At 45.5% G+C, this 23,288-nt stretch overlaps 1 protein-coding gene across 1 annotated transcript; it reads right to left on the reverse strand.

Annotated features, from left to right (window-relative positions):
• Positions 1-1,161: 1,161 nt before the first annotated feature.
• Positions 1,162-3,594, reverse strand: LOC129458810 (uncharacterized). The gene is made up of 2 exons (XM_055235078.1): positions 2,469-3,594; positions 1,162-1,221 (listed from the first exon to the last, which is right to left on the reverse strand). The coding sequence occupies exons 1-2, from the start codon at positions 3,027-3,029 to the stop codon at positions 1,162-1,164; spliced, it is 621 nt and encodes a 206-aa protein (XP_055091053.1). The 5' UTR covers positions 3,030-3,594.
• Positions 3,595-23,288: the final 19,694 nt, after the last annotated feature.

Raw genomic sequence — 23,288 nt, forward strand, 5'->3', positions numbered from 1 at the left:
CGTCAGCCTCTGAAAGTGCTGGGATTACAGGTGTGAGCCAACGCAGCTGGCCACAGGATGAGTTTTTGATAGGAAGAAGGGAGAAGAAGAGCTGGTTCAGAATTCCCCCAAAATGATTTTTTTTTAACCCCACAACCGATCCCCCCTCATTTCTATCTTTCCAGAGGGAGCCTACGTCTGGGGAAAACGTGGCCAGAGAAGACTTTGATTTCAGACCCACAAGGATATTTCCAGCAATAGAAAACACAGACACTATATTCAAATGAGGAAAAGCATTTGGAAGCGCCTCTGCCCCACCCATCCCTGATTCCCAGGCCCCTGTGCCAACCTCAGTGACATGGCCCTTGTCAGAGGACAGGGTGTTGAGAGGAGGTTCTCCTTGAAGGGGAGAAGCATCTTTCTGGGATTTAATGAGATCACTTATTGTCTTTTTGCTCTGACGAAGATGGTAAATGTGACGGGTGATATACAAAGAATAATTAGTCCCAGAGGTGAATCCGTCCCCTACAAGACATCTTTTCTTCCCCCTCAGCCTGTTGAAAAGTTTACTGCTTCCAGATGTGCCCGATTTCAACAGTAAGAGGAGCCAGTTCCTTTTGAGCTGCAAACTTGTCAGAGAAAAGCTGGTTTCTGAGAAAAGGCTTAAACTGAAGAGATGATTCCTAAAGAAAGCATTGACTTCGGGGAGGAAATACGGCCATGGTAAAGCATTGCTGGTCTCTCCTGGGGTCTCGACCCCAAGGAGGAGGTGGAGGAAGGCCTAGGTCAGCCCCCATCACGGTAGCGACTTCTCACTAATTAGCTGTTAAGGAATCCACCAGCCTCTGAAGGAGACATTTGTGAGGAATGCTTTCCTCAGATCCTGCCAGTGCTCCTGCAAAGCCAGCAAGCCCCAGCCCAGCCGGGGACTTCCTGCTTTCCCAGAGCACAGGACAGGCCTCAGCCACTGTCTGGAGAGGCCGCTGGAGCCCACACATCAGTCTTTGATAAACACCAGCCAATCCCTCTTTAGAAACATAAGCTGTTTAGTCTCTGCCAGTTGCCTGGTAGCTAGGAGCGAATCCTAAGAGCTATGTGCCCCCAGGGACTGACTGTATGACCCAGCCCTGTGACTTCAGATGAAAGAAAAGCTCATATCTTGCAGGAGAGCGCCTTTTTCTCTCATGTCCACTCTTTCTGAGGCTCTCTGCAGTTGAAAAGTACCCCAGAGGTGGGCCTGCCCTGAGGAGAAAAGTGGGTGGGAAGGCATGGCCAGATATTCCACACGTGGGGCTCAGGAGGCTACGGCAATGTTGCCCCAAAGCCTGGGATCTCCCCCCTGGCAAGAGGGACTAGAATCCTGGCTGGACAAATGCCCATTTGTGAAGAGGAACTACTGAGAGGAGCCTATAGAGGAAGGTAGGCTTTACACTACCTACCTGCCTGGGTATGAGCAGAGGGAGTGGAGATAGAGGGCCCATGGTGCAGAGGGCAGACCTAACATACGGGAAGCGCGGTCCTGACAGATCCTGCAGGGAGGGCTGCAACAGCAACCGCATGTGATGGCGAGAGGATTGGGAGGAGGCTGAGTTTATGAAAGCTATTTCTCTCCTCCTTCCCCTCACCCTCACTCATTACACTCTTCTCTCAGTTGTCTCTTTGCTGTGGCTCCTCACACATCATAGACATGCCCCTATGTCTTTGTTTGGGCTACCCTAAAAGCAGATCCTGAGCTGGGAGACAAGCAGGGCTGACATCCATTAGGCACAGTGCCAAGGGCCCACAGTGCTTTTGGGGGCCCGTGAAAATGTTTTAATTTCTTTGTAGAAACAAAACAATATATAATATTTTTAGATTAAAAAATGCTTTAGTACTGGCCGGGCACGGTGGCTCAAGCCTGTAATCCCAGCACTTTGGGAAGCCAAGGCAGGTAGATCACTTCAGGCCAGGAGTTCGAGAGCAGCCTGGCCAACATGGTGAAACCCCGTCTCTACTAAAAACACAAAAATTAGCCAGGCATGGTGGCAGGCGCCTGTAATCCCAGCTACTCAGGAGGCTGAGGCAGGAGAATCGCTTGAACCCAGTAGGCAGAGGTTTCAGTGAGCCAAGATCGTGCCACTGCATTCCAGCCTGGGTCACAGAGCAAGACTCCATTTCAAAAAAAAAAAAAAAAATGCTTTACTACATAATATTATTATGTTCATCTTTATACAAATGCAGCCATAAAATATTTTTGTATTTTTTAATTTTTGTTTTTGATGAAGGGCTCATGGCCACAAAGGCCAAAATGCCTAAAACCCATAAAAGTTACAATGTAGCCCTAGGTACAAGAACTGTGTTAAGTGCTTTATATAGTACACGTTATATAAGTCCTCATAATGGTCCTGTTGTTCCCCTCATGTAACAGGCAAAGAAACTGAGGCTTAGAGAGGTTGAGTCACTTACTCAAGGCCCCATCTAATGGGTTGGGGAGTTGGAATTCCATCTACCTCTTGTCTGACTGCATAGTTCTTGCTCTTCCCCACGGTCTGCAGAAACCTGAAGGACTTGGCGGCAGGAAAAATTCGGTGGGGAACATGGGTCTTCTCTCTTGCCTGCTCTGATTTCTCAGGAGCAGGACCCAGGAGGGCATTGGAGCCTCTGGAAGCTGAACCTCTGCAAACAGCAGTCACAGTGCATCTCTGCAGGCTCTTGGAGCTGCTCCCTCTACCTCGGCCAGATGCGTATTTGTGGCTTTTCCTCCTTGGCTCCTTTCCCCAGGTTTTCATTCCTTTTATTCTGGGATGGAGCTGAAATTTTTCCAACAGGGCCCATGGTGGACACCCAGAAGTCAGTAGGGACTCCAAAAGGAAGTTAAGGCCGGGGAAGGGGGCCAGGAAGAGGGAGACCAGCCTAAAGTACACAACACTCAATTCTTTATTACTCACATGTGGCCTGACCGCTGGTGGACTGGCTCCAGGAAAATCTGAACCCTGGGCTGAGCCTCCCCGCCGGCTGGCCAGGACAGACCTGGATGCCCTCCACCCTCCAGCCAAACTTATTTTTTTCATTTCATAGCTGCAGAATATTCGGACCCTCTAGTCCCAGCCGCACAGTGAACTTGAGCTGTGTGACCTTGAGCAAAAGGCAAAATCTTTCTGATTTTCAGTCCCCTCATCTGGAAAAGGAGGAGGCTGTGGGACGTGATGATCTTTGAAGGTCTAATAATGAAACAAACAGAAAACCTGTGTTTCTAAGTTGGTGAGTCTAGAAAGGTACGTCCGTTGCTTAGGAAAAAAAGTCCCCAATCCCAAAGAGCCCCTTTTGGCAAGTGTTGCACTTAAGACAATCCGGGCGCTGCCCCTCCTGAGGCGGGGCGGGACTCGAGGACCGGCTTTAGCAGACGTTCCTCCCGCAGAACATCTCGGACGACGACGTCTCGGAGGACCCGGGGCACTTTGGGGGAGGCGATGGCGGAGGCGATGGCGGAGCAGGGCGGGTGGCAGCGCAGGCGTGGGAGGGACAGGTGGCCCGTTCGCGTTACGTCAGGGCGCCCCCTCCTGGGACACCTGTGCCCCGCCTAGTCCCAGGGCCCAGTCCCGGGGCAGACACTGGCCGAGCCCGGAGCCTCTTCGCGTCCCCTCCCACCCAGACCAGGCCGGCGTTTCCCCCCCGGCCCCCGCGCGGCTCCGGCCCGCGTAAGTCGCGCGTTCTTTCTTTCCCCCTCGTTAGTCGAGCTGAAACCTGATCGTGGAAAGTCTGGGGCGGGTGTCAGACCCCGCCAGCTCTGGCTCCCAGCGCCTGGGGCGATTCCTGCTGGAGGAACCCGGGCGGGGCCCGCCAAGGGGGCAGGAGGTCGGACACCTCGGGAACAGGCCTCTTTGTCTCTGCGCGGGTGAGGGGCTGGCAAAGCAGGAGAGGGAGTTAATTGCAGGGGCGGGGAATGGTGGGGAGGGGGGGCTGGGTAAGCCGAATGACACCTGACAGCTCTGAGAGAGCCCCCCAACCCCCACTGCTGAGGGGTGGTCCTCCTAATCCCCTTCGCAAGAGGAAGCTAATTGCTGCAGCCAGAGAAGGCAGGATAAAAGCGAGCGGACACCCACACCCACCAGGCCTGGAGTCTTGCTATTTGCTGCTAAATTAATATAATTATATTACCTAATGCAGAAACCACGTTAAGAACTCCAGCTTTCGGCTCCAACAGGAGCTTCTGATGGGTTAAAGGCAACATCTTGCTTTAATTCCCCCTTTTTTCCCATCCTCCCCCCACTCCCCACCACCACCAACTACAAATGTCAGAAATAAATTATTGAAACCAGATGTAAGGTTTTTGGGTGCACATTTTCAGGCAGTTCTGCGCTAACAGATGCCTTGTATTAATAATGTACAGTTGTGACAGGAAATATGGTTTAGAGTCCTGGAAAAACATGAAAGCTAATTCCATTACCCCTTTTCATGGTACCCAGTTCTTCTCAAATGTTCAACTGGTTTGGATTACAGTGAAACTCTAGAGGAAAAACGATTTTGTCTGAGAGGGTAACTTGGTTCTGCTTTCCAGCCTCTCCCCTGGAGCAGCACCCACCTTCCTAGGCACCTGCAGACCTGTGTTCTATGTACGTGCAAATAGCCAGAGATGAGGACATCTGGACCTGGTGCCTCCCCAGGGAAGTGGCTTCCAAATATTCCCCCCTTTCCTGGTCATGAGGACCTGGTAGACAGTAAAAGCAGGGCCAATGATCCCAGCTTCACATTCTTGCCTGGGACAGTCCCTTTAAACCTGGCCTACCCACTCACACTTCACTTGGAGCAAAAGTAAAAACAATAAAACACTTTTATGCTTGAGGAACCAGATAAATCCTAGTAATTGATCTCAGGAGAGGGATTATTAAGGGGCTAAGTGCAATGCTTTCCAGAACCGGGGGTGTAATAAGCATGAAGCCAAACAAATGCACAATTTGTTATCTGTATTTCATCACTTGATGCATTGCAAGCAATGGGCTTGAAAATGGCTTTTCTCCAGGAGGGGAGAAATCACTAAAATAGCTGTAACACATCCATTGACAGTTATGTTCTGTTGCTGAAAAATGTCTGCATTCTCCATGGCTCACACTGTCAGGCGTGCTCAGAAGGGTCAGAATATTCCCACTCTGCCGTTTTTGGGGACAGATTCCCCTCCACTGTAGCCGATGTACAATGCTAAGAGAGACAACTCTCAAGGTCTTCCCCACTCTAACCCTACACGTATGAGGAAATAACAAAGTAACCAGCAAGGATATCGAACTGCCCTGGACCTGAAGATAAGAAAGGCTTTCCCTGTCCTAGACAAGAGTGAAGAAGGAAAGATATCAAAGATATCTACCGGTTCAGTTGGGTGAGACCTAAGAATTACAGCATCCAAAATAATAGCTAATCTTTATCAAGAGCCTACTATCCTAATTGCTATTACACCTGTGGCATCTAATTCTAACAATACCCGAGAAGGTAGGTGCAGTGCAATTATATCCTTGGTTATAGATGAGGAAACTGGGTTTTAGGGATGCTGGGTAATCTGCTGAAGGTTGCAGAGTTAGTGGCAGAGCCAGCACTCACAATTTAATCTATTTAATTTTAGAGACTGTTTTTAACAACCTCAACTATCATTTATTCTAATAGGTAAGGAAAGTATGCTGTGAATTATGGGCAAATCCACACTTCCACACTGTGTCATTCTCTTAATGACTTTTTTTTTTCAGGCTTGGTGTACAGTTGATGTCTAGAATATATTAACAGAAGGCTGCCCTGTAGAAGTTTGAGTTAATGGTTTCCATCAACATAGGAGCGAAAGAAGCTACTGAGGATCAGGAATCAGAAAGTCCTGGCTTTAAGCCCTAGCTTTAGCCCTCACTGGCAATAAAATCAAAGCAATTGGTCTCTTTGACTTCAGTTTCTCCACTTTTAAGGTTGACATGATAATACTTGCCCTGCTTGTGAAGACCATGTGAAATAATAGCTATTCAAATTTTTACAAAGCACCAAGCAAATAGCTGTGTGACCTTGGACATGTTCTTTTACTTTTCTGATCCTTATTTATCTTAACTGTAAAACTGTGGGATTGAATGAAAGAGCATCCAACTTCACCTCCTGCTCTGAAACTGTGCATTTCAAAGATGGGTGTTATGGCATAGTTCATTGGAGCAAAAGCCAGGAAACAGAGGATTGCCTTCCAAGAGGGAAAAGCTGAACACATTATTACACGTCCACACCATGGCATAGTATGTTACCAATGAACATGGAAAATCAGAGTATGCCAGATAGCTTGGAGGAGTTTCTATGAGGTGGTGTTGAGATGAGGAGAGAAAAGGTGTATAAATGATCCCACATTGTAAAACAATAAACAGCATTCCCCCTGGGTATGTGTATAGGTATATATTCTATACAGAATTACATAAAAAAGGGAAAAGTATACTCCATATTCAAGATGTTATGGTGGGAAGAAAATGGGGCTAGGGCTGACCACAGAAAAGGAAATAGGGAGAAAAGGCTGCATTCAAATTAATAAGACAACATGTATTTGCTCAATGCGTGTGTTTGTGTAAAGATCTATATTGTGAATACGTGCTCCTTTTTTTTTTTTTTAACAGGAATTACACCCCCCAGAAGTTCTATTTTTTAAATGATGAACCAGGATTTTTATTAAAAATAACTAATTTTTTTTTATTTAGACCTGTATCTTGGTGCAAGAGAGTACTCACACACATAAGAATCGACCTGCTGCTATGCCCCTCACCCGTTGACTGTATGTCAATGAGAAGTTCCCCTGTGTAGGCTGGGCCCAGTGGCTCATGCCTGTAATCCCAGCACTTTGGGATGCCAAAGTGGGAGAATCGCTTGAGGCCAGGAGTTTGAGACCAGCCTAGGCAACATAGTGAGACATTGTCTCTATCAAAAATGAACAAAATTAGCTGGGCGTAGTGGTGCATGCCTGTAATCCCAGTACTCAGGAGGCTGAGGCAAGAGGATCACTTGAGCCCTGGAGGTGGAGGCTGCAGTGAGCCACGATCGCATCACTGCACTTTAGCCTGGGTGACAGAGTGAGACCCTGTCTCCAAAAAAAAAAAAAAAAAAAAAGTTTTTCTATGTAGAAAGTTCCCTAACATAGCATGTTCCTTAACATAGTTTGACTATTCCCTGTCCTTTAGTCATGTTTACACTGAATATTTCCATATGAAACCCTTTGTCATATAAAGAAAATCTTCCCAGCACCTACCTAAGTGCTTCGTTTATATTCAACAAATACCTGTTTGCAGACACGGACCTAGAGGCTGGTGATGCAGCAGTGGGTACAACAAAGCCTCTGTCCTCATGGAGTTGACCTTTTAGTCAGGGAAGTTGATGATAAAAATACATCAATAAAATATAAAAACAGTGGATGATACAGAGTATGAGTAAAATAAAGCAAAGAAAGGGGAGTGAGAGAGGAGGCACCAGGTACCACGTTAAAGGGGAGCTTCCTCACGGAAGGCCTCTGAGGAGGTGATAACTGGAGAGAGACCTGCATGAGCTGGAATAGTGAGTGAAGTGCAGCCCAGTTGGTAAGAACAACCGCGGAAGGGTCCAGGAGGAGGGAATGAGCTTGGCATGTTTCCAAAGCAGACATGATCTCACTGGTCTCATCCCCGCCCCAGCCACCAACCTGGTCCAAGCCACCACTGTCACTTACCTGCTCCCCTGCTATAGCTCTAACCAGTCTCTCCATTTTTATTTCTTCATTTCTGTGGTCGATTTTCTACACAAGCAGCCCGAGTCATCCTTTAAAAATGCAAATGTGATCGTATGTTAGAACACTTGCCGTTTGTACCTCCAAGAGCTTCCCATCACTCAGAACATCAACTGTCTTCACCTTCCTTGATGAGATCCTCATGATCTGTGCCAAACACCTCTCTGTCCTCAGCTCCTGCCTTTTCTGGCTCACTGCTCACTGGCCTCCTTGCTCTTCCTTGAACCGGCCATGTACACACCTGCCTAGGCTGCTGCCTGGGCTGTCCCTATGCCGAGAGTTCCCGTAAATGGACCATGATTCCTCCAATTGCTCTAGCAGTAGATTTAGGAGTCATTCTTGATTCCTTTTTTTCCCCTCACACTCCATGGCCTATCCATTGGCAGGTCTTGACTGGTTTCCATTCTAAGGAGATCCCAAATCAGACTACTTCTTATCACTTCCACCAAAGACCCTTAATCCAAGCCACCACCATCTCTCACCTGCCCACCTGGATTACTGTAGCCACCTTGCTTGCCATCTTGCACCCCATAGCCTATCCTTCACACGTTAGCCAGAAGGATCTTTTTTTATTTTTTAGAGACAGAGTCTTGCTGTGTCACTCAGGCTGGATGGAGGGCAGTGGTGCAATCATAGCTCACTACAACCTTGAACCACTGGGCTCAAGCTATCCTCCTGCCTCAGTCTCTTGAGTAGCTAGGACTACAGGCACATGCCAACATGCCTGGTTAATTTTAAAAAAAAAAATTTGTAGAGATAGGGGTCTTACTATGTTGCTCAGGCTGGTCTCAAATGCCTGGCCTCAAGCAATCCTCCTGCCCCAGCCTCCCAAAATGCTGGGATCGCAGACATGAGCCACTGGGCTTGGCTAAGAAAATCTCTTTTTTTTTTTTGAGACGAAGTCTCGCTCTTGTCTCCCAGGCTGGAGTGCAAGGGCACGATCTTGGCTCACTGCAACTTTTGCCTCCTGGGTTCAAGTGATTCTCCTGCCTCAGCCTCCCAAGTAGCTGGGATTACAGGCACCTGCCACCATGCCCAGCTAATTTTTGTATTTTTAGTAGAGACGGGGTTTCACCATGTTGGCCAGGCTGCTGCAGATATCTTGATCTCGTGATCCGCCTGCCTCAGCCTCCCAGAGTGCTGGGATTACAGGCATGAGCCACCATGCCCAGCCCAGAAAATCTTTTAAAAAGGTATATTCAACATTCAAATAATAATGATTGAGCCCAGCTATGTGCAAGAGTCTATTTTAGTTGCTGGAAATACAGCAGTAAGCAAAATCGAAAAGGCTCTTGCCCTCATGGAAACAAATGTTTGGGGAGGAAAATGAAGACGAGTTATGTTTTTGTTTTAAAGAGGTTAAAATAAACAGTCAATATATTAGGTTGGTGCAAAAGTAATTGCGGTTTTTCCCATTACTTTTTTTTTTTTTTTTTTTGAGACAGAGTCTCATTGTCACCCAGGCTGGAGTGCAGTGGTGTGACCTTGGTTCACTGCGACCTCTACCTCCCGGATTCAAGCAATTCTCCCTGCCTCAGCCTCCGGAGTAGCTGGGATTACAGGCATCCTCAACCACACCACCACCGACTAATTTTTGTGTTTTTTAGTAGAGACGGGGTTTCACCATGTTGGCCAGGCTGGTCTTGAACTCCTGACCTCAGGAGGAAATGCTATCTGGGAAGGCGGACTAGATGCTGAGTGCCAATTGACCATAACCACTGCAACCTTTTCATCCATTTGGCAGAATAATGACAATACAGCTGACATGTAGCATGGACTACATACTGGTGTGAAGAAGGAAGAACTATCTGTGACATCCCTAGTACAATAGCATTAAACTCTCCCATGAACAATTAACAACCCACTTTAACAGGAGGAGGAATTACAACTCAATTAACGTGATCACATGTCACCCTTTCTGAAGCTGCAGGAGGGAGCAAGGGACAGAGAGAGACATTTTCAGTAAAAAAAAGGAAGGATGAGAGAGAAAGAATTTTCCATTTTAAATAAGCATCTTTTACTCCAGATTGCCTTCTCTGTGACCACACTGAGTTTCTTTCAGTTGGTCAGTGTGCCTGATGGGGAAGAGAGACACAGTCGTCCCCAGGCTGAGAGGAGAGACCCAGTTCCAACTTGTAGGGTTCTCTGGGGTCTGGCTTGGTAAGTCGCTTTCTGCTATTATGTGGTTCTAATTAAGCAGAAAGCTCGACAAAGGAAAAAACAAACAAACAAACATAAAATGGAGAGAGCCCAAGGATAGGAATTGGAGGATTCTGAGGGAATCACTGGGGAGAACACCATTTAAAACAACCATGGAATTCTGTGTGTTTGGGAGCGAGGGAGAGAGAGCAGAACCCCAACAAAAGTTGTGCCGTTTCTTGAGAACTAGAGATGCAGGAGTCCCCCAAAACTGCTCAGCCTGTCTCCACCACCCAGCAGCTGCTGCTGGTCATAGATAGCCAGGCCGTCATACTCTTCAGTGACCTCAAAGACTTTTCTTTCTTCCTCTCTTCCCTCCCTCCCTCCCTCCCTCCCTCCCATCCTTCCTTCCTTCCTTCCTTCCTTCCTTCCTTCCTTCCTTCCTTCTTTCTTCTTTTGTTGTTTCTGAGACAGGGTCACTCAGGCTGGAGTGCAATGGTGTGATTATAGCTCATAGTAGCTCCAAACTGCTGGGCCCAGGGGATCCTCCCAACCTCAGCCTCCTGAGTAGCTGGGACTACAGGCGTGCCCACCATGCCAGGCTAGATTTTAAATTTATTGTGGAAACATAGTGCTATCATGTTGCACAGGCTGCTCTCAAACTCCTGGCCTCAAGCAATTCACCTGCCTCGTTCACAGACTTTTCTGATCTTGCTTTTCTCTGTTTAGGGTTTCTGGAGTCAGGACCGCTGTCAGGATGAGTGGGAAGGGCATCCCCTCACCTGTCTGTGCCTCAGATTCTTCATCTTCAAAATGGAGGGAATAAAACTACTTACCTCGAAGGGCTGGTGAAAGGTTAAAATGAGATGTAATTAGTTTAGACATTACATTAACACATAATTAGTTTAGAATAGAAACTGGCATGTGTTAAGTGTTAAAATAAATATTGGCAGCTTTTGTTGCTTTATCTCTATGAATCCTTTGCAGAAGTCAGAGATCACAGATTATCTAGAGGTAGGCCATGGTGGAGAATTGAGAATGAGATGTGGAGCAGCGATTGGATGAGGAAGTCATATAAGCTGCAGGAAGGGCAAGTGACTGAGGAAGCTTTTGTGGAGTCCTAATTAGAGAAACAGAGTTAGGCTGGCAGGACCAAGGGAAAGCAAAGAGAGAAAGCAGATAAACGGCCGGGTGTGGTGACTCACACCTGTAATTCCAGCACTGTGGGAGTCTGAGGCGGGTGGATCACCTGAGGTCAGGAGTTCGAGACCAGCCTGGCCAATATGGTGAACCCCGTCTCTACTAAAAATACAAAAATCAGCCGGGCGTCATGGTGTGTGCCTGCAATCCCAGCTACTCGGGAGGCTGAGACAGGAGAATTGCTTGAACCTGGGAGGCAGAGGTTGCAGTGAGCTGAGATCATGCCACTGCACTCCAGCCTGGGCAACAGAGCGAGGCTGCATCTCAAAAAAAAAGAAAAAAGAAAAGAAGCAGATAAACTATAAGTCTTCATTTCTTCATGGTCCAGGACACATAGCCATCCTGCGCAAATAACTCACAATCTTCCTGCGTCCAACTATCACCAGACACCTGCAAGCTATTATAGCTCACTGCAACCTTGGTGTTATCAGAACTGCACAAAGCCCTCTTCAACAGACAGCATAAACACTCTTGTATAGAATCTCCAGCAAGCCTGTTTCCTGGCGGTTAGCTTCTCTTCTGCTGGCTGCCCATTGCCTCCTTGCAACGTATTTTCCTACTTTCTCTAATAAATCTGTCTTTTGTTATTATCTACAACTGTCTTGGTAAATTATTTTAACCCTGCACCACTGGCCCAGGTACTCCTCGCTCGCCTGCAACAGCTTTGGCAACGGATCATGATAGCAAAATATCAGAGGTTGGCCAACAAAATGAAATGGAGCCCAGAAGAGAATAAGAGTAACTAGGGGTAAGAAGAAGTGTGACTGAGACCAACATGGGTTAGGTACAGATTTAGCTACTATACCAAAGGCCAAAATAAGGGTGTCTCTAACAAAGCATATTTCTCTTACATAAAAGAATGAGTAGATGGTTTAGGGTTGGTATGGTGGTTCTGTAGTGTTGGAGATTCAGGCTTCTTCTATCTTGTAGGACAGCCAGGTTTCTTCTACCTTGTTGCCATGCCATTCTCAGCATGGGGCTTCACCTCCCAGTCTACTCCAGCTCCTGCCATAACTCCTACCTTCCAGCTCATGGGAAGGGAAGAAAGGTGAGAGTGGACACATTCTTTTGCTAAAGGAATGACCTAGAAAGTACACATACCACTTCTGCTCACATCTCACTGGCCAAGACTTAGTTATGTGTCCATCTCGTGCTGCAAAAGAGGCTGGAAACGTGGTCTTTAGCTGGGTAATCATGTGCCCAGGGAAAGGAATGGAGGGAAAGGGAAGGAAAAATGGCTATGGGGAGTGGGCAATGAATTGTGTCTGCTGTAGGACTAATACATATTTGGGGATTGTAATGGAATTTTGATTCCTATTGATTTCTGAAAATGTCTGATAAAGTTGCACCATCTTGTTTTTGACCAACATTCAAAAAAACAAAACTACGTAAAGAATTGGAAGCTGGAAGTTTCCTACAATGACCCCACTACTACCTGAGTACCAAAGCCTTATCAATGCTGATGATCAAAAAAAGACTTGAATTGTCCAATTCCTCTCCAGGAAAATATTTTGGAGACAAATTAAGACGAATTAAGTCAAATGACTATTAAAAAACTTTCTTCCTCTTGATTAATGATTCCATCCATTACCATTGAGACTTATTAGCAGCTTACCTTTTCTGAGGGAAGATATTAAAGGACAGAACGTGCCACGCTTTTAAAATTTGACAAAAATACTCACTTAAATTATTATTAGATTCTGAGATATGCTCTGAAGGTGATGAAGGAGCTTTTTGGAATAGAGCCAAATGCTAATGCTGATTTCCACAGCTGAGCAAGGTCTGTGCAAGCACCCCAGGATCACTCCCTGCTCTCTCTCCTGCTGTTTAATGCCTAAAACATAGGTTTACATACGTTGAAATGTTTATATTTGTCCCAAGGCTTTTCTGGAGGGAACTGGGTATAAATAAACCACACAATGGATCCCTTCCTCACTAGAAACTAAAAATTAGGTCATCTCCTTTGTCTTTCCCCATTCCTCTCCTGATAGGAATGTAGATTTTTAAACAAACATATCAAAAGTATGCTGTGAAGAGGGATCAGTGTTAGTAACAGTGGGCTTTTTTGTCTTATAATTGCCCTGCTATAAAAACTGAGAAAGGAGATGGAGAAAAGAAAAGGGAAAAGAGAGGAGAAAGGAGAAAGAGGTACTAGGTTCTTATTCTTTGAGTCTTTTTGGTGCCATAGATGACTTTGACAAACTAGTGAAGCCTATGGACCCCTTCTCTGAATAGTGTCTTTAAATACCTAAAATAAAATGTATAGGATTACCTAGGAAAACAATTATATTGAGACAGAGCTCCACTTATGGATGCTTTAGGAGGTCTGTGGACTACAGATGAACTCTCTGGGTTGTCTCCCCTGCCTACATCATCAACTCCCTTACATCAAGCGTAAGTTCCAACGGTTTAGGCTGCCTTAGTTTGACAAATACAATCCCTCACATGAAGCTGCTACATTGCATGCCCAAACTCTTTCTCAGACACATGGTCATTTGTGTTCCATGGACATGGAACTAGCATTTGAAGGCTGTTACTATAAAGCTCAAATGCACAAGCCTCTTTACTGCAGGTTAAATTGGCCCCACAGTGATAGATCTCCACAGGCTCTGCCTGGATGCCACTTGCTTTCCTGTAGCACTGAGCAGAGACATGATACTGGGATTCAGTCCTTAAAAGTAAAAACCTTATAATAAATATGTACGTTCCTCTTGATGAAATATGTAGTAAGCAAAGGCTGCTTTTGTTACAGTCTCAGCAATATACCACAATGTAGCAGTCTCTCATTGTGAGGTATCACCCCAAGTTCTTTGTCTCACAACCAAGAGAATTAAGGAGCATGAACACAAAGGATGAGGTTGGAGTGAAAGTTTAATAAGAGAAAGAAGAAAGCTCTCCACAGCAGAGAGGGGTCCCGAATGGGTTGCCATTTTTATAGTTGAATACAAAGCCTTTTATAAGAAACCGATAAGGGCTAGGCATCTCATTTACATAAGATGCAAATTTCTGGTAGCTCCACCTCATTCTCCTAATGCGCATGGGGGCCCTTAGCTTGAGTTACTCCATATTGTTTTGTTCCCCTTACATGCATGTGTTAAAGGACGGAATTTTCCACTGCAAGCACATCTGGGCAAGTCACCTGTGCTGTTGTTCTTATCTGTGCAGCTGTGGGAATGTCTTAGGCAAGACCTCCTGTGCAAATTTCCTTATCTGTGCCTGCAGCTTGATTTTTCAGGCTGTTCTTTTGTTTGAAAGAATTTAACTGAGGACCCACCCTAACTGCCTGCCTGACTGGTTTCTTCCTTTCTTCTCTTGCATTCTCATAGTAGCAGAAGCTCCTAGCCTTTAAAAGAGGGCTTTGTTTTGGGCAAAGGAGAGACAGGATGATGGGGAAATGTGGGGAGGGAGTCACCAACTCACACCTTAATTAATTCTGCCTCCGCCGTGGATCTGAGCTGAGGGACCTAAAGGCAGATATCATCTCAGTGTTGGTCCTTGGGTGCTTCCTCACATGGACAAGTTCAGAGTAGGAAAAATGATGTCAGGCATGTCCCCAAGACTCCTGTCATCCTCCCTTCTCACCAAGCCTCACTTATATCTAACATGTGTCTTCGGGAATCTCCAGGTGGGGAATGACTCTTCCCCAGGTTGCCTTACTGAGACCTGAAAAATAAAAAATAAAATTCCAAGGCCCTAACTGACTGAAGTGATCCCCTCTTGGCCAAGGGGACCCCAGAGAAACCTTGGAAGCTGAGTCCTGGCCATGATGCTATAGAAGGTTGGACATATCTCATTACATCTGCTCCCTTGATAACTGCCATTAGGCTTTCTTCCCTAAGGGCTACACAGAAACCAGCCCTTTCAAAAGACTCCACGCTGATAATGTCAATGACTAACTTATCTTCCCAGGTATAGAACAAAGACAAGATGAGATTAGTCACTTCTTCACCCTTCTCTGAGACATCTGCTTCCTCTATTCCTCTTCTCTTCAAATGTTCACATTTAATTATGTAAAATGTAGATTTCCTGGGCACTAACTAAAGTCTGACAAATATGTAGTCATTCCTCTCACTGCTCCCATTCCTTTTTTAAGGAAAATGTATAAATATCAAACCTCCTGAGAACCTCTTTGGAAAAAAAGAGCTGCAGATGTGTCTGTGACTCTCATTTTTCCTGGGCGCACCCTCAAGCTGGCTTAATAAGCCTTGATGATTTGAAACTTATGCTTCAGTCACTAATTTTCGTTGTCAGGCTCCCACATCTAAAGGAAGCAATTTCACTGGTTCAAAGACTCAACCAACGCCAGTCTTATGCACTAAGCCCCTCCCCTACCCATTATGATGAACTCTGGTCAGCAAAGAGCCATCTATAAATTCCATCCAAAGACACAAGGCCCCCTTGGGACTGCCAATCACAACAGGGTTACTTCTATTGTATCCACCATGGGTGGAACCAAAATAATTCCTTAGCTAGTGAAACCCTTTATCAGGTTCTGTAAGTACCATCAGACTGTACTTAGCAACATTTGGTTATGGTCCACAAGGTGTTTGGGCCATTTCCCTAAGGAAAATCCTTGGTTTCCTTACTTCCCTCTAGGAACAGTACTCAGCTGGGCCCTCGTCCCACAGAGAGAGGGGAGAACACTCATCCTGTGTTACAGGAAAGGGGTCCTGATCTAGACCCCAAGAGAGCATTCTTGGATCTTGTGCAAGAAACAATTTGAGGCAAATCCATAGAGTAAAATGAAAGCAAGTTGATTAGGAAATTAAAGGAATAAAGAATGGCTACTCCATAGGCAGAGAAGCCCTGAGAGCTGCTGGTTGGCTATTTTTATGGTTATTTCTTGATTATATGCTAAACAAGGGGTGGATTATTCATGAGTTTTCAGGGAAAGGGGTAGGCAAGTCCCAAAACTGAAGGTTTCTACCCTTTTTAGACCATATAGGGTAACTTCCTGATGTTGCCATGGCATTTGTAAACTGTTATGGTGCTGGGAGGAGTGTCTTTTAGCATTAAAATGCATTATAATTAGCGTATAATGAGCAATGAGGATGACCAGAGGTCACTTTTATTGCCATCTTGGTTTTGGTGGGTTTTGCCTGGCTTCTTTACCACAGCCTGTTTTAGCAGCAAAGTCTTTGTGACCTGTATTTTTTTTTTGACCTGCCACCTCAGTCTCTCAAAGTGCTGGGATTACAGGTGTGAGCCACCACACCCAGCCAAGATTCTTTCTCAAGATTGTTATAGCTATTCTGGGTCCTCTGCAAATCCTTATGAATTTGAGAATTCACTTGTCAATTTCTGCAAAGAAACAGTTGTTCATATACAATAGATTATCATTTTTCTTACCAGATTTAGTAGATTTTCTTTAATAGATATTTTTTCTTTTGCTGTATGCCCTTAGGCATGTTTCCAGAGCCTTTAACTGTTTGGGGTTTTAAAAAAATGATTTTCATCATTTTCACTGGAGCTTCCCAAATCATCATACCGGAAATCAATCTCTTCAACAAAGGATCACACACACACACACACACACACACACACACGAACTCATACAACTCAATAGCAAAGGGAAAAACAACTCCATGTTGATGATGACAAGGAACAACCAGATATCTCATACATTGCTGATACAAGTGAAAATAGAATAAGCACTTTGGAAAACTGTTTGGCGGTTTCTTACAAAGTTAAATGTTTCACCTATTCTATCACTCAGCAATTAGACTCCTAGGTATTTAGGCAAGAGAAATTAGAGTTACAGCCACAAAAAGACTGGTATAATAATGCTCACAGTGACTTTATTCCTAATAGCCTGGAAATAACACAAATGTTCATCAATTTAAAAATGCATGGCTGGGCGTGAGGTGGTGCACACCAGTAATCCCAGAACTTTGGGAGGCTGAGGTGGGTAGATCACCTGAGGTTAGGAGTGCAAGACCAGCCTGGCCAACATGGTGAAACCCCATCTCTACTAATGATACAAAAATTATCCGGATGTGGTGGTACATACCTATAATCCCAGGTATTTGGGAGGCTGAGGCAGAAGAATTGCTTGAACCTGGGAGGTAGAGGTTGCAGTGAGCTGAGATCACACCATTGCACTCCAGCCTGGATGATAAGAGTGAAACTCCATTTCCAAAAAATAAAAAAAATTTAAAAATTAACGCATAAGAAGAAAACACTGTATGCATCCAATAGAATACTATTCAACAATAAACAGGAATGAACTACTAATACATGCAGCAACATGGGCTTTGAAGTCAGGCAATCAAATTGCTGTGTGACCATGGGCCAATTACTTGGCCTCTCAGTGTCTCTGTTATCTTTTCTGTAAATGGGATTGTTGTGGGTTGACTCGTATTCCCCAGAAATTTATGTGTTATGGCCCTGTCCCCTAGTACCTTAGAATGGCACCATTTGGAGACAGGGTCTTTAAAAGGGTCATTTAAAATGAGATCATATGGGTAGGCCCTAATGCAACATGACAGGTGTCCTTATAATAAAAGGAGATTAGGACACAGACACTGTCTCAGTCTGTTTGGGCTGCTATAACAAAACACCACAAGCTGGGTGGCTTATCGAGACCAAATATTTATTTCTCACAGTTCTGGAGGGTAGGAAGTCCATGATCAAGTCTCCAGAAAATTCAGTGTCCAGTGAGGTCCCTTTCACCATAGATGACACCTTCTTGCTGTGTCCTTTGTTAATACAAAGGAGTCAAAAATGTTTTAAAATTTTTCAAAGTTTATTAGGTAAAAAAGTACAGTAAGCTAAGGTTAATTTGTTATTGATGAAAGAAAAATATTGTTTATAAATTTATTGCAACCTAGGTGTACAGTGTTATAAAGTCAACAGTAGTGCACAGTCTTAGGCCCTCACATTCACTCACCACTCACTCACTGACCCACCCAGAGCAACTTCCAGGCCTGCAAGCTCCTTTCACAGTGAGTGCCCTATACAGGTCTACCATCTTTCATCTTTTATACCGTATTTTTACTATACCTTTTCTATGTTTAGATAAGTTTACATACAAAAAACACTTACCATTGCCTGTGGCATTCTAGAACTTACCATTACCTGTGTTACAATTGCCTATGGTATTCAGTACAGTAACATTCTGTACAGGTTTGTAGCCTAAGAGAGATAGGCTATACCATGCAGCCTAGGTGTGTAGTAGGCTCTACCGTCTAGGTTTGTGCAAGTACACTCTGTGATGTTTACACAATGGTGAAATCGCTTAACAATGAAATCGCCTAATGACACATTTCTCAGAACATACCCCCTTTGTTAAACAATGCAGGACTGTATACATATAAGCAATTAGAACAGTGTCTGGCACATAGTTTTGCTGTTATTAGTATCATCGTTAACTTCTCTTCCCTATGAACATCTGAAAAACCCCTATCTTTTTTTGTTTATATTAACATATACACAATTCATGTCCTTCCCTGCAGAGAACGTGAGAGAATGAGGGCAAAGGGGGAATCAAAGCTGGAAAGGCAGAAACAAGCGACCCAAGGCGCCTGCTTGGCACCAAACGACTCCCCAGGTAAGCCCTAGCCAGCCCCCCCCCCCCGTCCCCACCCCCAGCTGGCCTATGCTAATAGAATTCAGAAGGTAACACAATCCTCAGCCTCTGAATTCTTGGAGGATCCTGGCCAGGGGCTATGGGAGCTGGCAGGAGGCCGGGAGGCTGAGGGCTGTGATAAAGATCAAGTGCCCACAGCCCTCCCGTCTCTTCCATCCCACCCGGGGCTGCCTCCTGAAGCCTGGCCTCAGTGAAGTTTTGCAGATTTTCTCTAACTGGCTGTGTGGCTTCCTGGAGAGAAAGTGTTCAAGCCCAGAGAGCCTCAGGAATGAGAATCTAATCAGACCCACGTGTGGAGAAAACCTCTCGTCCTTTTTCTTAGTTCTTGCTGCTTTCGTCCCCACCTGGGAAAAGACAGTAGCCCAATAGGGAGGGCCTTTCCTATGGGGGGAAAGCTGGTGGTCAGGGTCCCCCTTCCCCCGCCCCCACATTTTCCCCCATGGCTGGGGCTTAGAGACCTCTCTGTCACCCTGCAGGGGAACATGGATCCAGACAGGGCTTTTGCTCCTCCACCCACCCCAGGACCAACCACAGTGAAAGTAACCACTGAAACACAAGATAGTTGGGACCTCTGGGTGTCAAACAAGAAGGAGGGTAGAAAACACACAGAAGGCAAGAGACATAGTCCTTTTGGAGCCTCAGCCCCTGCCTAAGCTCCCTGTCTGGGGCAGAAACATGAGGTGCCCACAGGACACAAGAAAAATAAGACAGAAACTTTTTTTTTTTTTTACCTCTGTACCTCAATGGATGCAAAGGGACAGAAACTTATGAGCAAAAATTGTTTGACTCTTACAGGATCCAAATTCCCGGCAAAGCACGAACAACCATGGCAAGAAACTGCCTGGAGTGCTTTCTGCCACCTTCTCAGCGAGATCAGGAGTCAGCACTTCTGAATGCGCCTCATCTACACCGTGCACTGCATAGGCACCTCTACATACCGTCCATTCTCATTACTTAGGGTACTTATGCCCTACAAAATCACTGCAGACCTCGAACCTCTGCTCAGAACATTTTCATTAACCAATCAATACCTAGCCTGGTTTAATGAGTTTCCATGAAGTATGTACCATTGATTCATTAACATTGAACTCACAGCCCACAACACTATCATTTCAGCCTGAACAAAGCTTATCTAACACACTTCTTTCCTCAGTAAATCTCATCATAGTCTTCTTGTGCTTAGCAGCGGGAGACACCACTTCAGCACTATGCCTGGGGACCATTTTAAACAGTGAAATCACCAAGAAAAAGCACAAAAAAATGCCAAAACCATGGCACTAAATAGACTGCAAAAAGGGCATTTGTTTACAGCATGAGGGCTGAAAGAAGAAGGAAGAGCATGCCTTGTCCAGCCTCAGATGGGAACGTGATTAGAATTTCCGCTGCTCTGTGCATGTCTGCAAATGACCCCCAAAACGCTGTAAATATTGATTTGAGGGTTACAAATACATTTTAGTGAGTAGGCAAATTTGCAAATACAGAGGTCACAACTAACAGGACCAACTGTACATTATCCCATTTACTTCTCCTAGCAATTCTATGTGGTAGGTATTATTATTATCATTATGATGATTGTTATTATTATTTGTAAAGACAGAGTCTCACTTTGTTCCCTGGGCTGATCTCAAACTCTTGGGTTCAAGCAATCCTCTCTCCTCAGCCTCCCAATGTGCTGGGATTACAGGTGTGAGCTGCCATGTCCAGCCTGTGGTGGGTATTATTATTCCAATTTTAAAGAAAACTTGGGAGCTGGACACGGTGGCTCATCTGTAATCCAGCAACTCAGGAGGCTGAGCAGGAGGATCCCTTTAGCCTAGGATTTTGAGGCTGCAGTGAGTCCACCACTGTAGTCCAGCCAAGGTAACACAGCGAGACTCAGTTTCTAAAAAAAAAAAAGTTGGAAAACGGAGGCTCAGAGGGGTTTATGTGATTTGTACAAGGTGGTATGGCTAACAGGTGGCATTTGTATGTCTCCCACATCAAGCTTAAGACCTTTCACTTGGAGAAAACTCTACCAGAGAAGATCATCCTGCCTCAGTCAGTCTTTTATTCTGTATCTATTTGCCATACCTACATGGGCTTGTTCAGCTACTCCTATGGGCTGGTGTGTTCTCTTTGATTTATCTGGGGGTGCTTATGGGGACGGGGAACTATAACCCTCTTCCTCTATCTCCAGATTGAACTCAGATTCTTGAGTAGAGAGAGGGCCTCTCCTGCTGTTTATTCCCCAGGAGCTCTGCAAGCAGAGTCTTGAGAAAAGCAGCCCCCATTCCTATCCTGGATTCAGCTACTGCTACAGGCTCACAGGGCAGGTCGTCTGGGGCAAGTGCGGGAGGGCTCAGGTAGGCTCTGCATCAAGTCATTCAACAGATGCAACAGATATTGGGCCCCTGCTATTTACTTAGTCCAATATCGAGCTTGCCTCGGGGACACTGTGAAGACATAGGAAACATCTCCACCCTGGTCTGCTTTCAAATAAGTTACCTGTGGTGTGGGAGATTAAGACACAAACGTCACAGGCCAGCCAGAACCGTGCATGGTGCACAGCTGAGCTCAGCACAGCCTTCAGTGGGTAAGAGCATCCATGAGGGCTGGCGTGGGTCCTTCTTCATGGAGAAGGAGTTTTGAAGTGGAACTCAAATAGTGAAAGAGATAGATGGAAGGAAGGAGGGGACTTCAGGCATAGCTTGGGAGGAGATCAATGTGGCTAGAATCTGGGCTGCAAGCTCAGGATGGAGTTTAGCAGCAATGAAGAAACAATCCAGGAAAGAATCCATGAAGATACGGGAGATGACAGAGCTGTGACTAAGGGTTGGAGGCTGGAACTGCACAAGGCAGCACATTCTTGGTTACTCCTGAACAATGCTGAGTGGAGCAGCAGAAAAAAATGATGCGGGTCCCTTGCCAGTCACAGTGGGGCTTTAGCCCCTTCCAATGCAGCCTGATAATAGGACATGCTACAGAGAAGAGGAAATGCCCTGTCAGGGGTTTTATCTTTATCCTCAGAGCCCCACAGCTGCCTTTACTTCCCCAATCCATTTTTTATACTCCCCAGCTCCAACTGATTCCTCAACTCACCCAATCTGGCTTCTGTTCCATTTCTTTTCTTTTCTTTTTTTGAGACAGGGTCTCACTTTGTCATCCAGGCTGGAGTGCAGTGGCGTGATCTCTGCTCACTATGGCCTCAACCTCCAAGGCTCAAGCTGTCCTCCTGCTTCAGACTCCCAACTAGCTGGGACCACAGGCACACATCACCATGCCTGGCTAATTTTTTGTTACTTTTTGTAGAGATGTGGTCTTGCTATGTTGCCCAGGCTGATCTCAAACTCCTGGGCTCAAGCAATCCTCCTGCCTCAGCCTCCCAAAGTGCTGGGATTATAGGCATGAGCCATCATGCTTAGTCCCCATTTCTTATAAAAGCCATTTTCATGAAGATCACCATTGACCTTCACATGACTATGTCCAAGGCACATTTTGTTTCAGTCTTCAACTAATTGGCTAGTTCCCTTCTAGACTGTGAAAATCATGAAGTCAAGGAACTTTGCATTCATTACTACAGTCCTAGAACCTAGAACAGTCTGGTATAAGTGCCTGATAAATACTCAGTGGATAAATGAGTGAACTTTCTTTCCACGGCTTCTGTGACGCCATGCACTCTGGTTTCCCTTCTACTCCCTGTCTGCTTCTTCTCTGCCTTTTTTTTTTTAGACTCTTCTTCTTTATCCTGACATGTAAGATGACTCCAAACCTCCATCCTAGGCACTCTCCTCTTCTCATCCATATTGTTTTTCTTTGGGACACCTTATTCATTACCTTTAAGTAGCATCTGTGGCTCATAGTATTGTCCAAGAGTGGCCACACCTATATATTTATCCCATCCCACATACTCTTCTTAAAACATAACTGACACTCTTCCACCAAGAAGTAGGGTCTAAGTTTCCTCTCCTTGAATCTTCCTGGCAGCTTATGACTTCTTTGGTCAAATGGAAGTAACGCTGTATGACTTTGGAGGTTAGGTCATATGAAGAATTCAGCTCCCACCTGGATCTCTCTCTTGGGTTTCTTGATTTTAGAAGCAATCCATCCTGTGGTAAGGAAGCCCAGGCCATGTAGAGAGGCCACATGTGGGTGTTGGCAGCCAACGACTCCAGCTAAGCTCTCAGCCAGCAGCCAACATTAATATCATATAGGCCAGGTGCAGTGGCTCGTGCCTGTAATCCCAGCAGTTTGGGAGGCCAAGGCGGGCAGATCACGAGGTCAGGAGTTCAAGACCAGCCTGGCCAATATGGTGAAACCCCATCTCTACTAAAAACACAGAAAATTAGCTGGGCATGCTGGCAGGCACCTGTAGTCCCAGCTACTTGGGAGGCTGAGGCTGAAGAACCAATCACTTGAACCCAGGAGACAGAGCTTGCAGTGAGCCGAGATTGCACCACTGCACTCCAGCCTGGGCGACAGAGCGAGACTCTGTCTCAAAAAAATAAAAAAATAAATAAAATAAAAGAAAGAAAAAAATATATAGTTTCAGATCCCAGCCATTGAGTCTCCCAGCTAAGACCTCAGACACTGTAGAACAAAGTCATCCCCTCCATGCACTGTCCCAAGTCTCAATATAACAAAACCATAAGAGATAATAAATGGCTGTTG

Source organism: Symphalangus syndactylus, chromosome 19 (assembly GCF_028878055.3).
Source record: "Symphalangus syndactylus isolate Jambi chromosome 19, NHGRI_mSymSyn1-v2.1_pri, whole genome shotgun sequence".
Classification (NCBI taxonomy): Eukaryota; Metazoa; Chordata; class Mammalia; order Primates; family Hylobatidae; genus Symphalangus; species Symphalangus syndactylus.

Bases quoted from the DNA above. Each gene is read 5' to 3' on its own strand.
- LOC129458810 (XM_055235078.1), bottom strand. From the start codon at position 3,029: ATGAAAAAAATAAGTTTGGCTGGAGGGTGGAGGGCATCCAGGTCTGTC. The intron at 1,222-2,468 runs GTAGATGGAATT...TTTTCTCCTCAG, and splicing joins ACTATGCAGTCAGACAAGAG to GGCAGGCCCACCTCTGGGGT.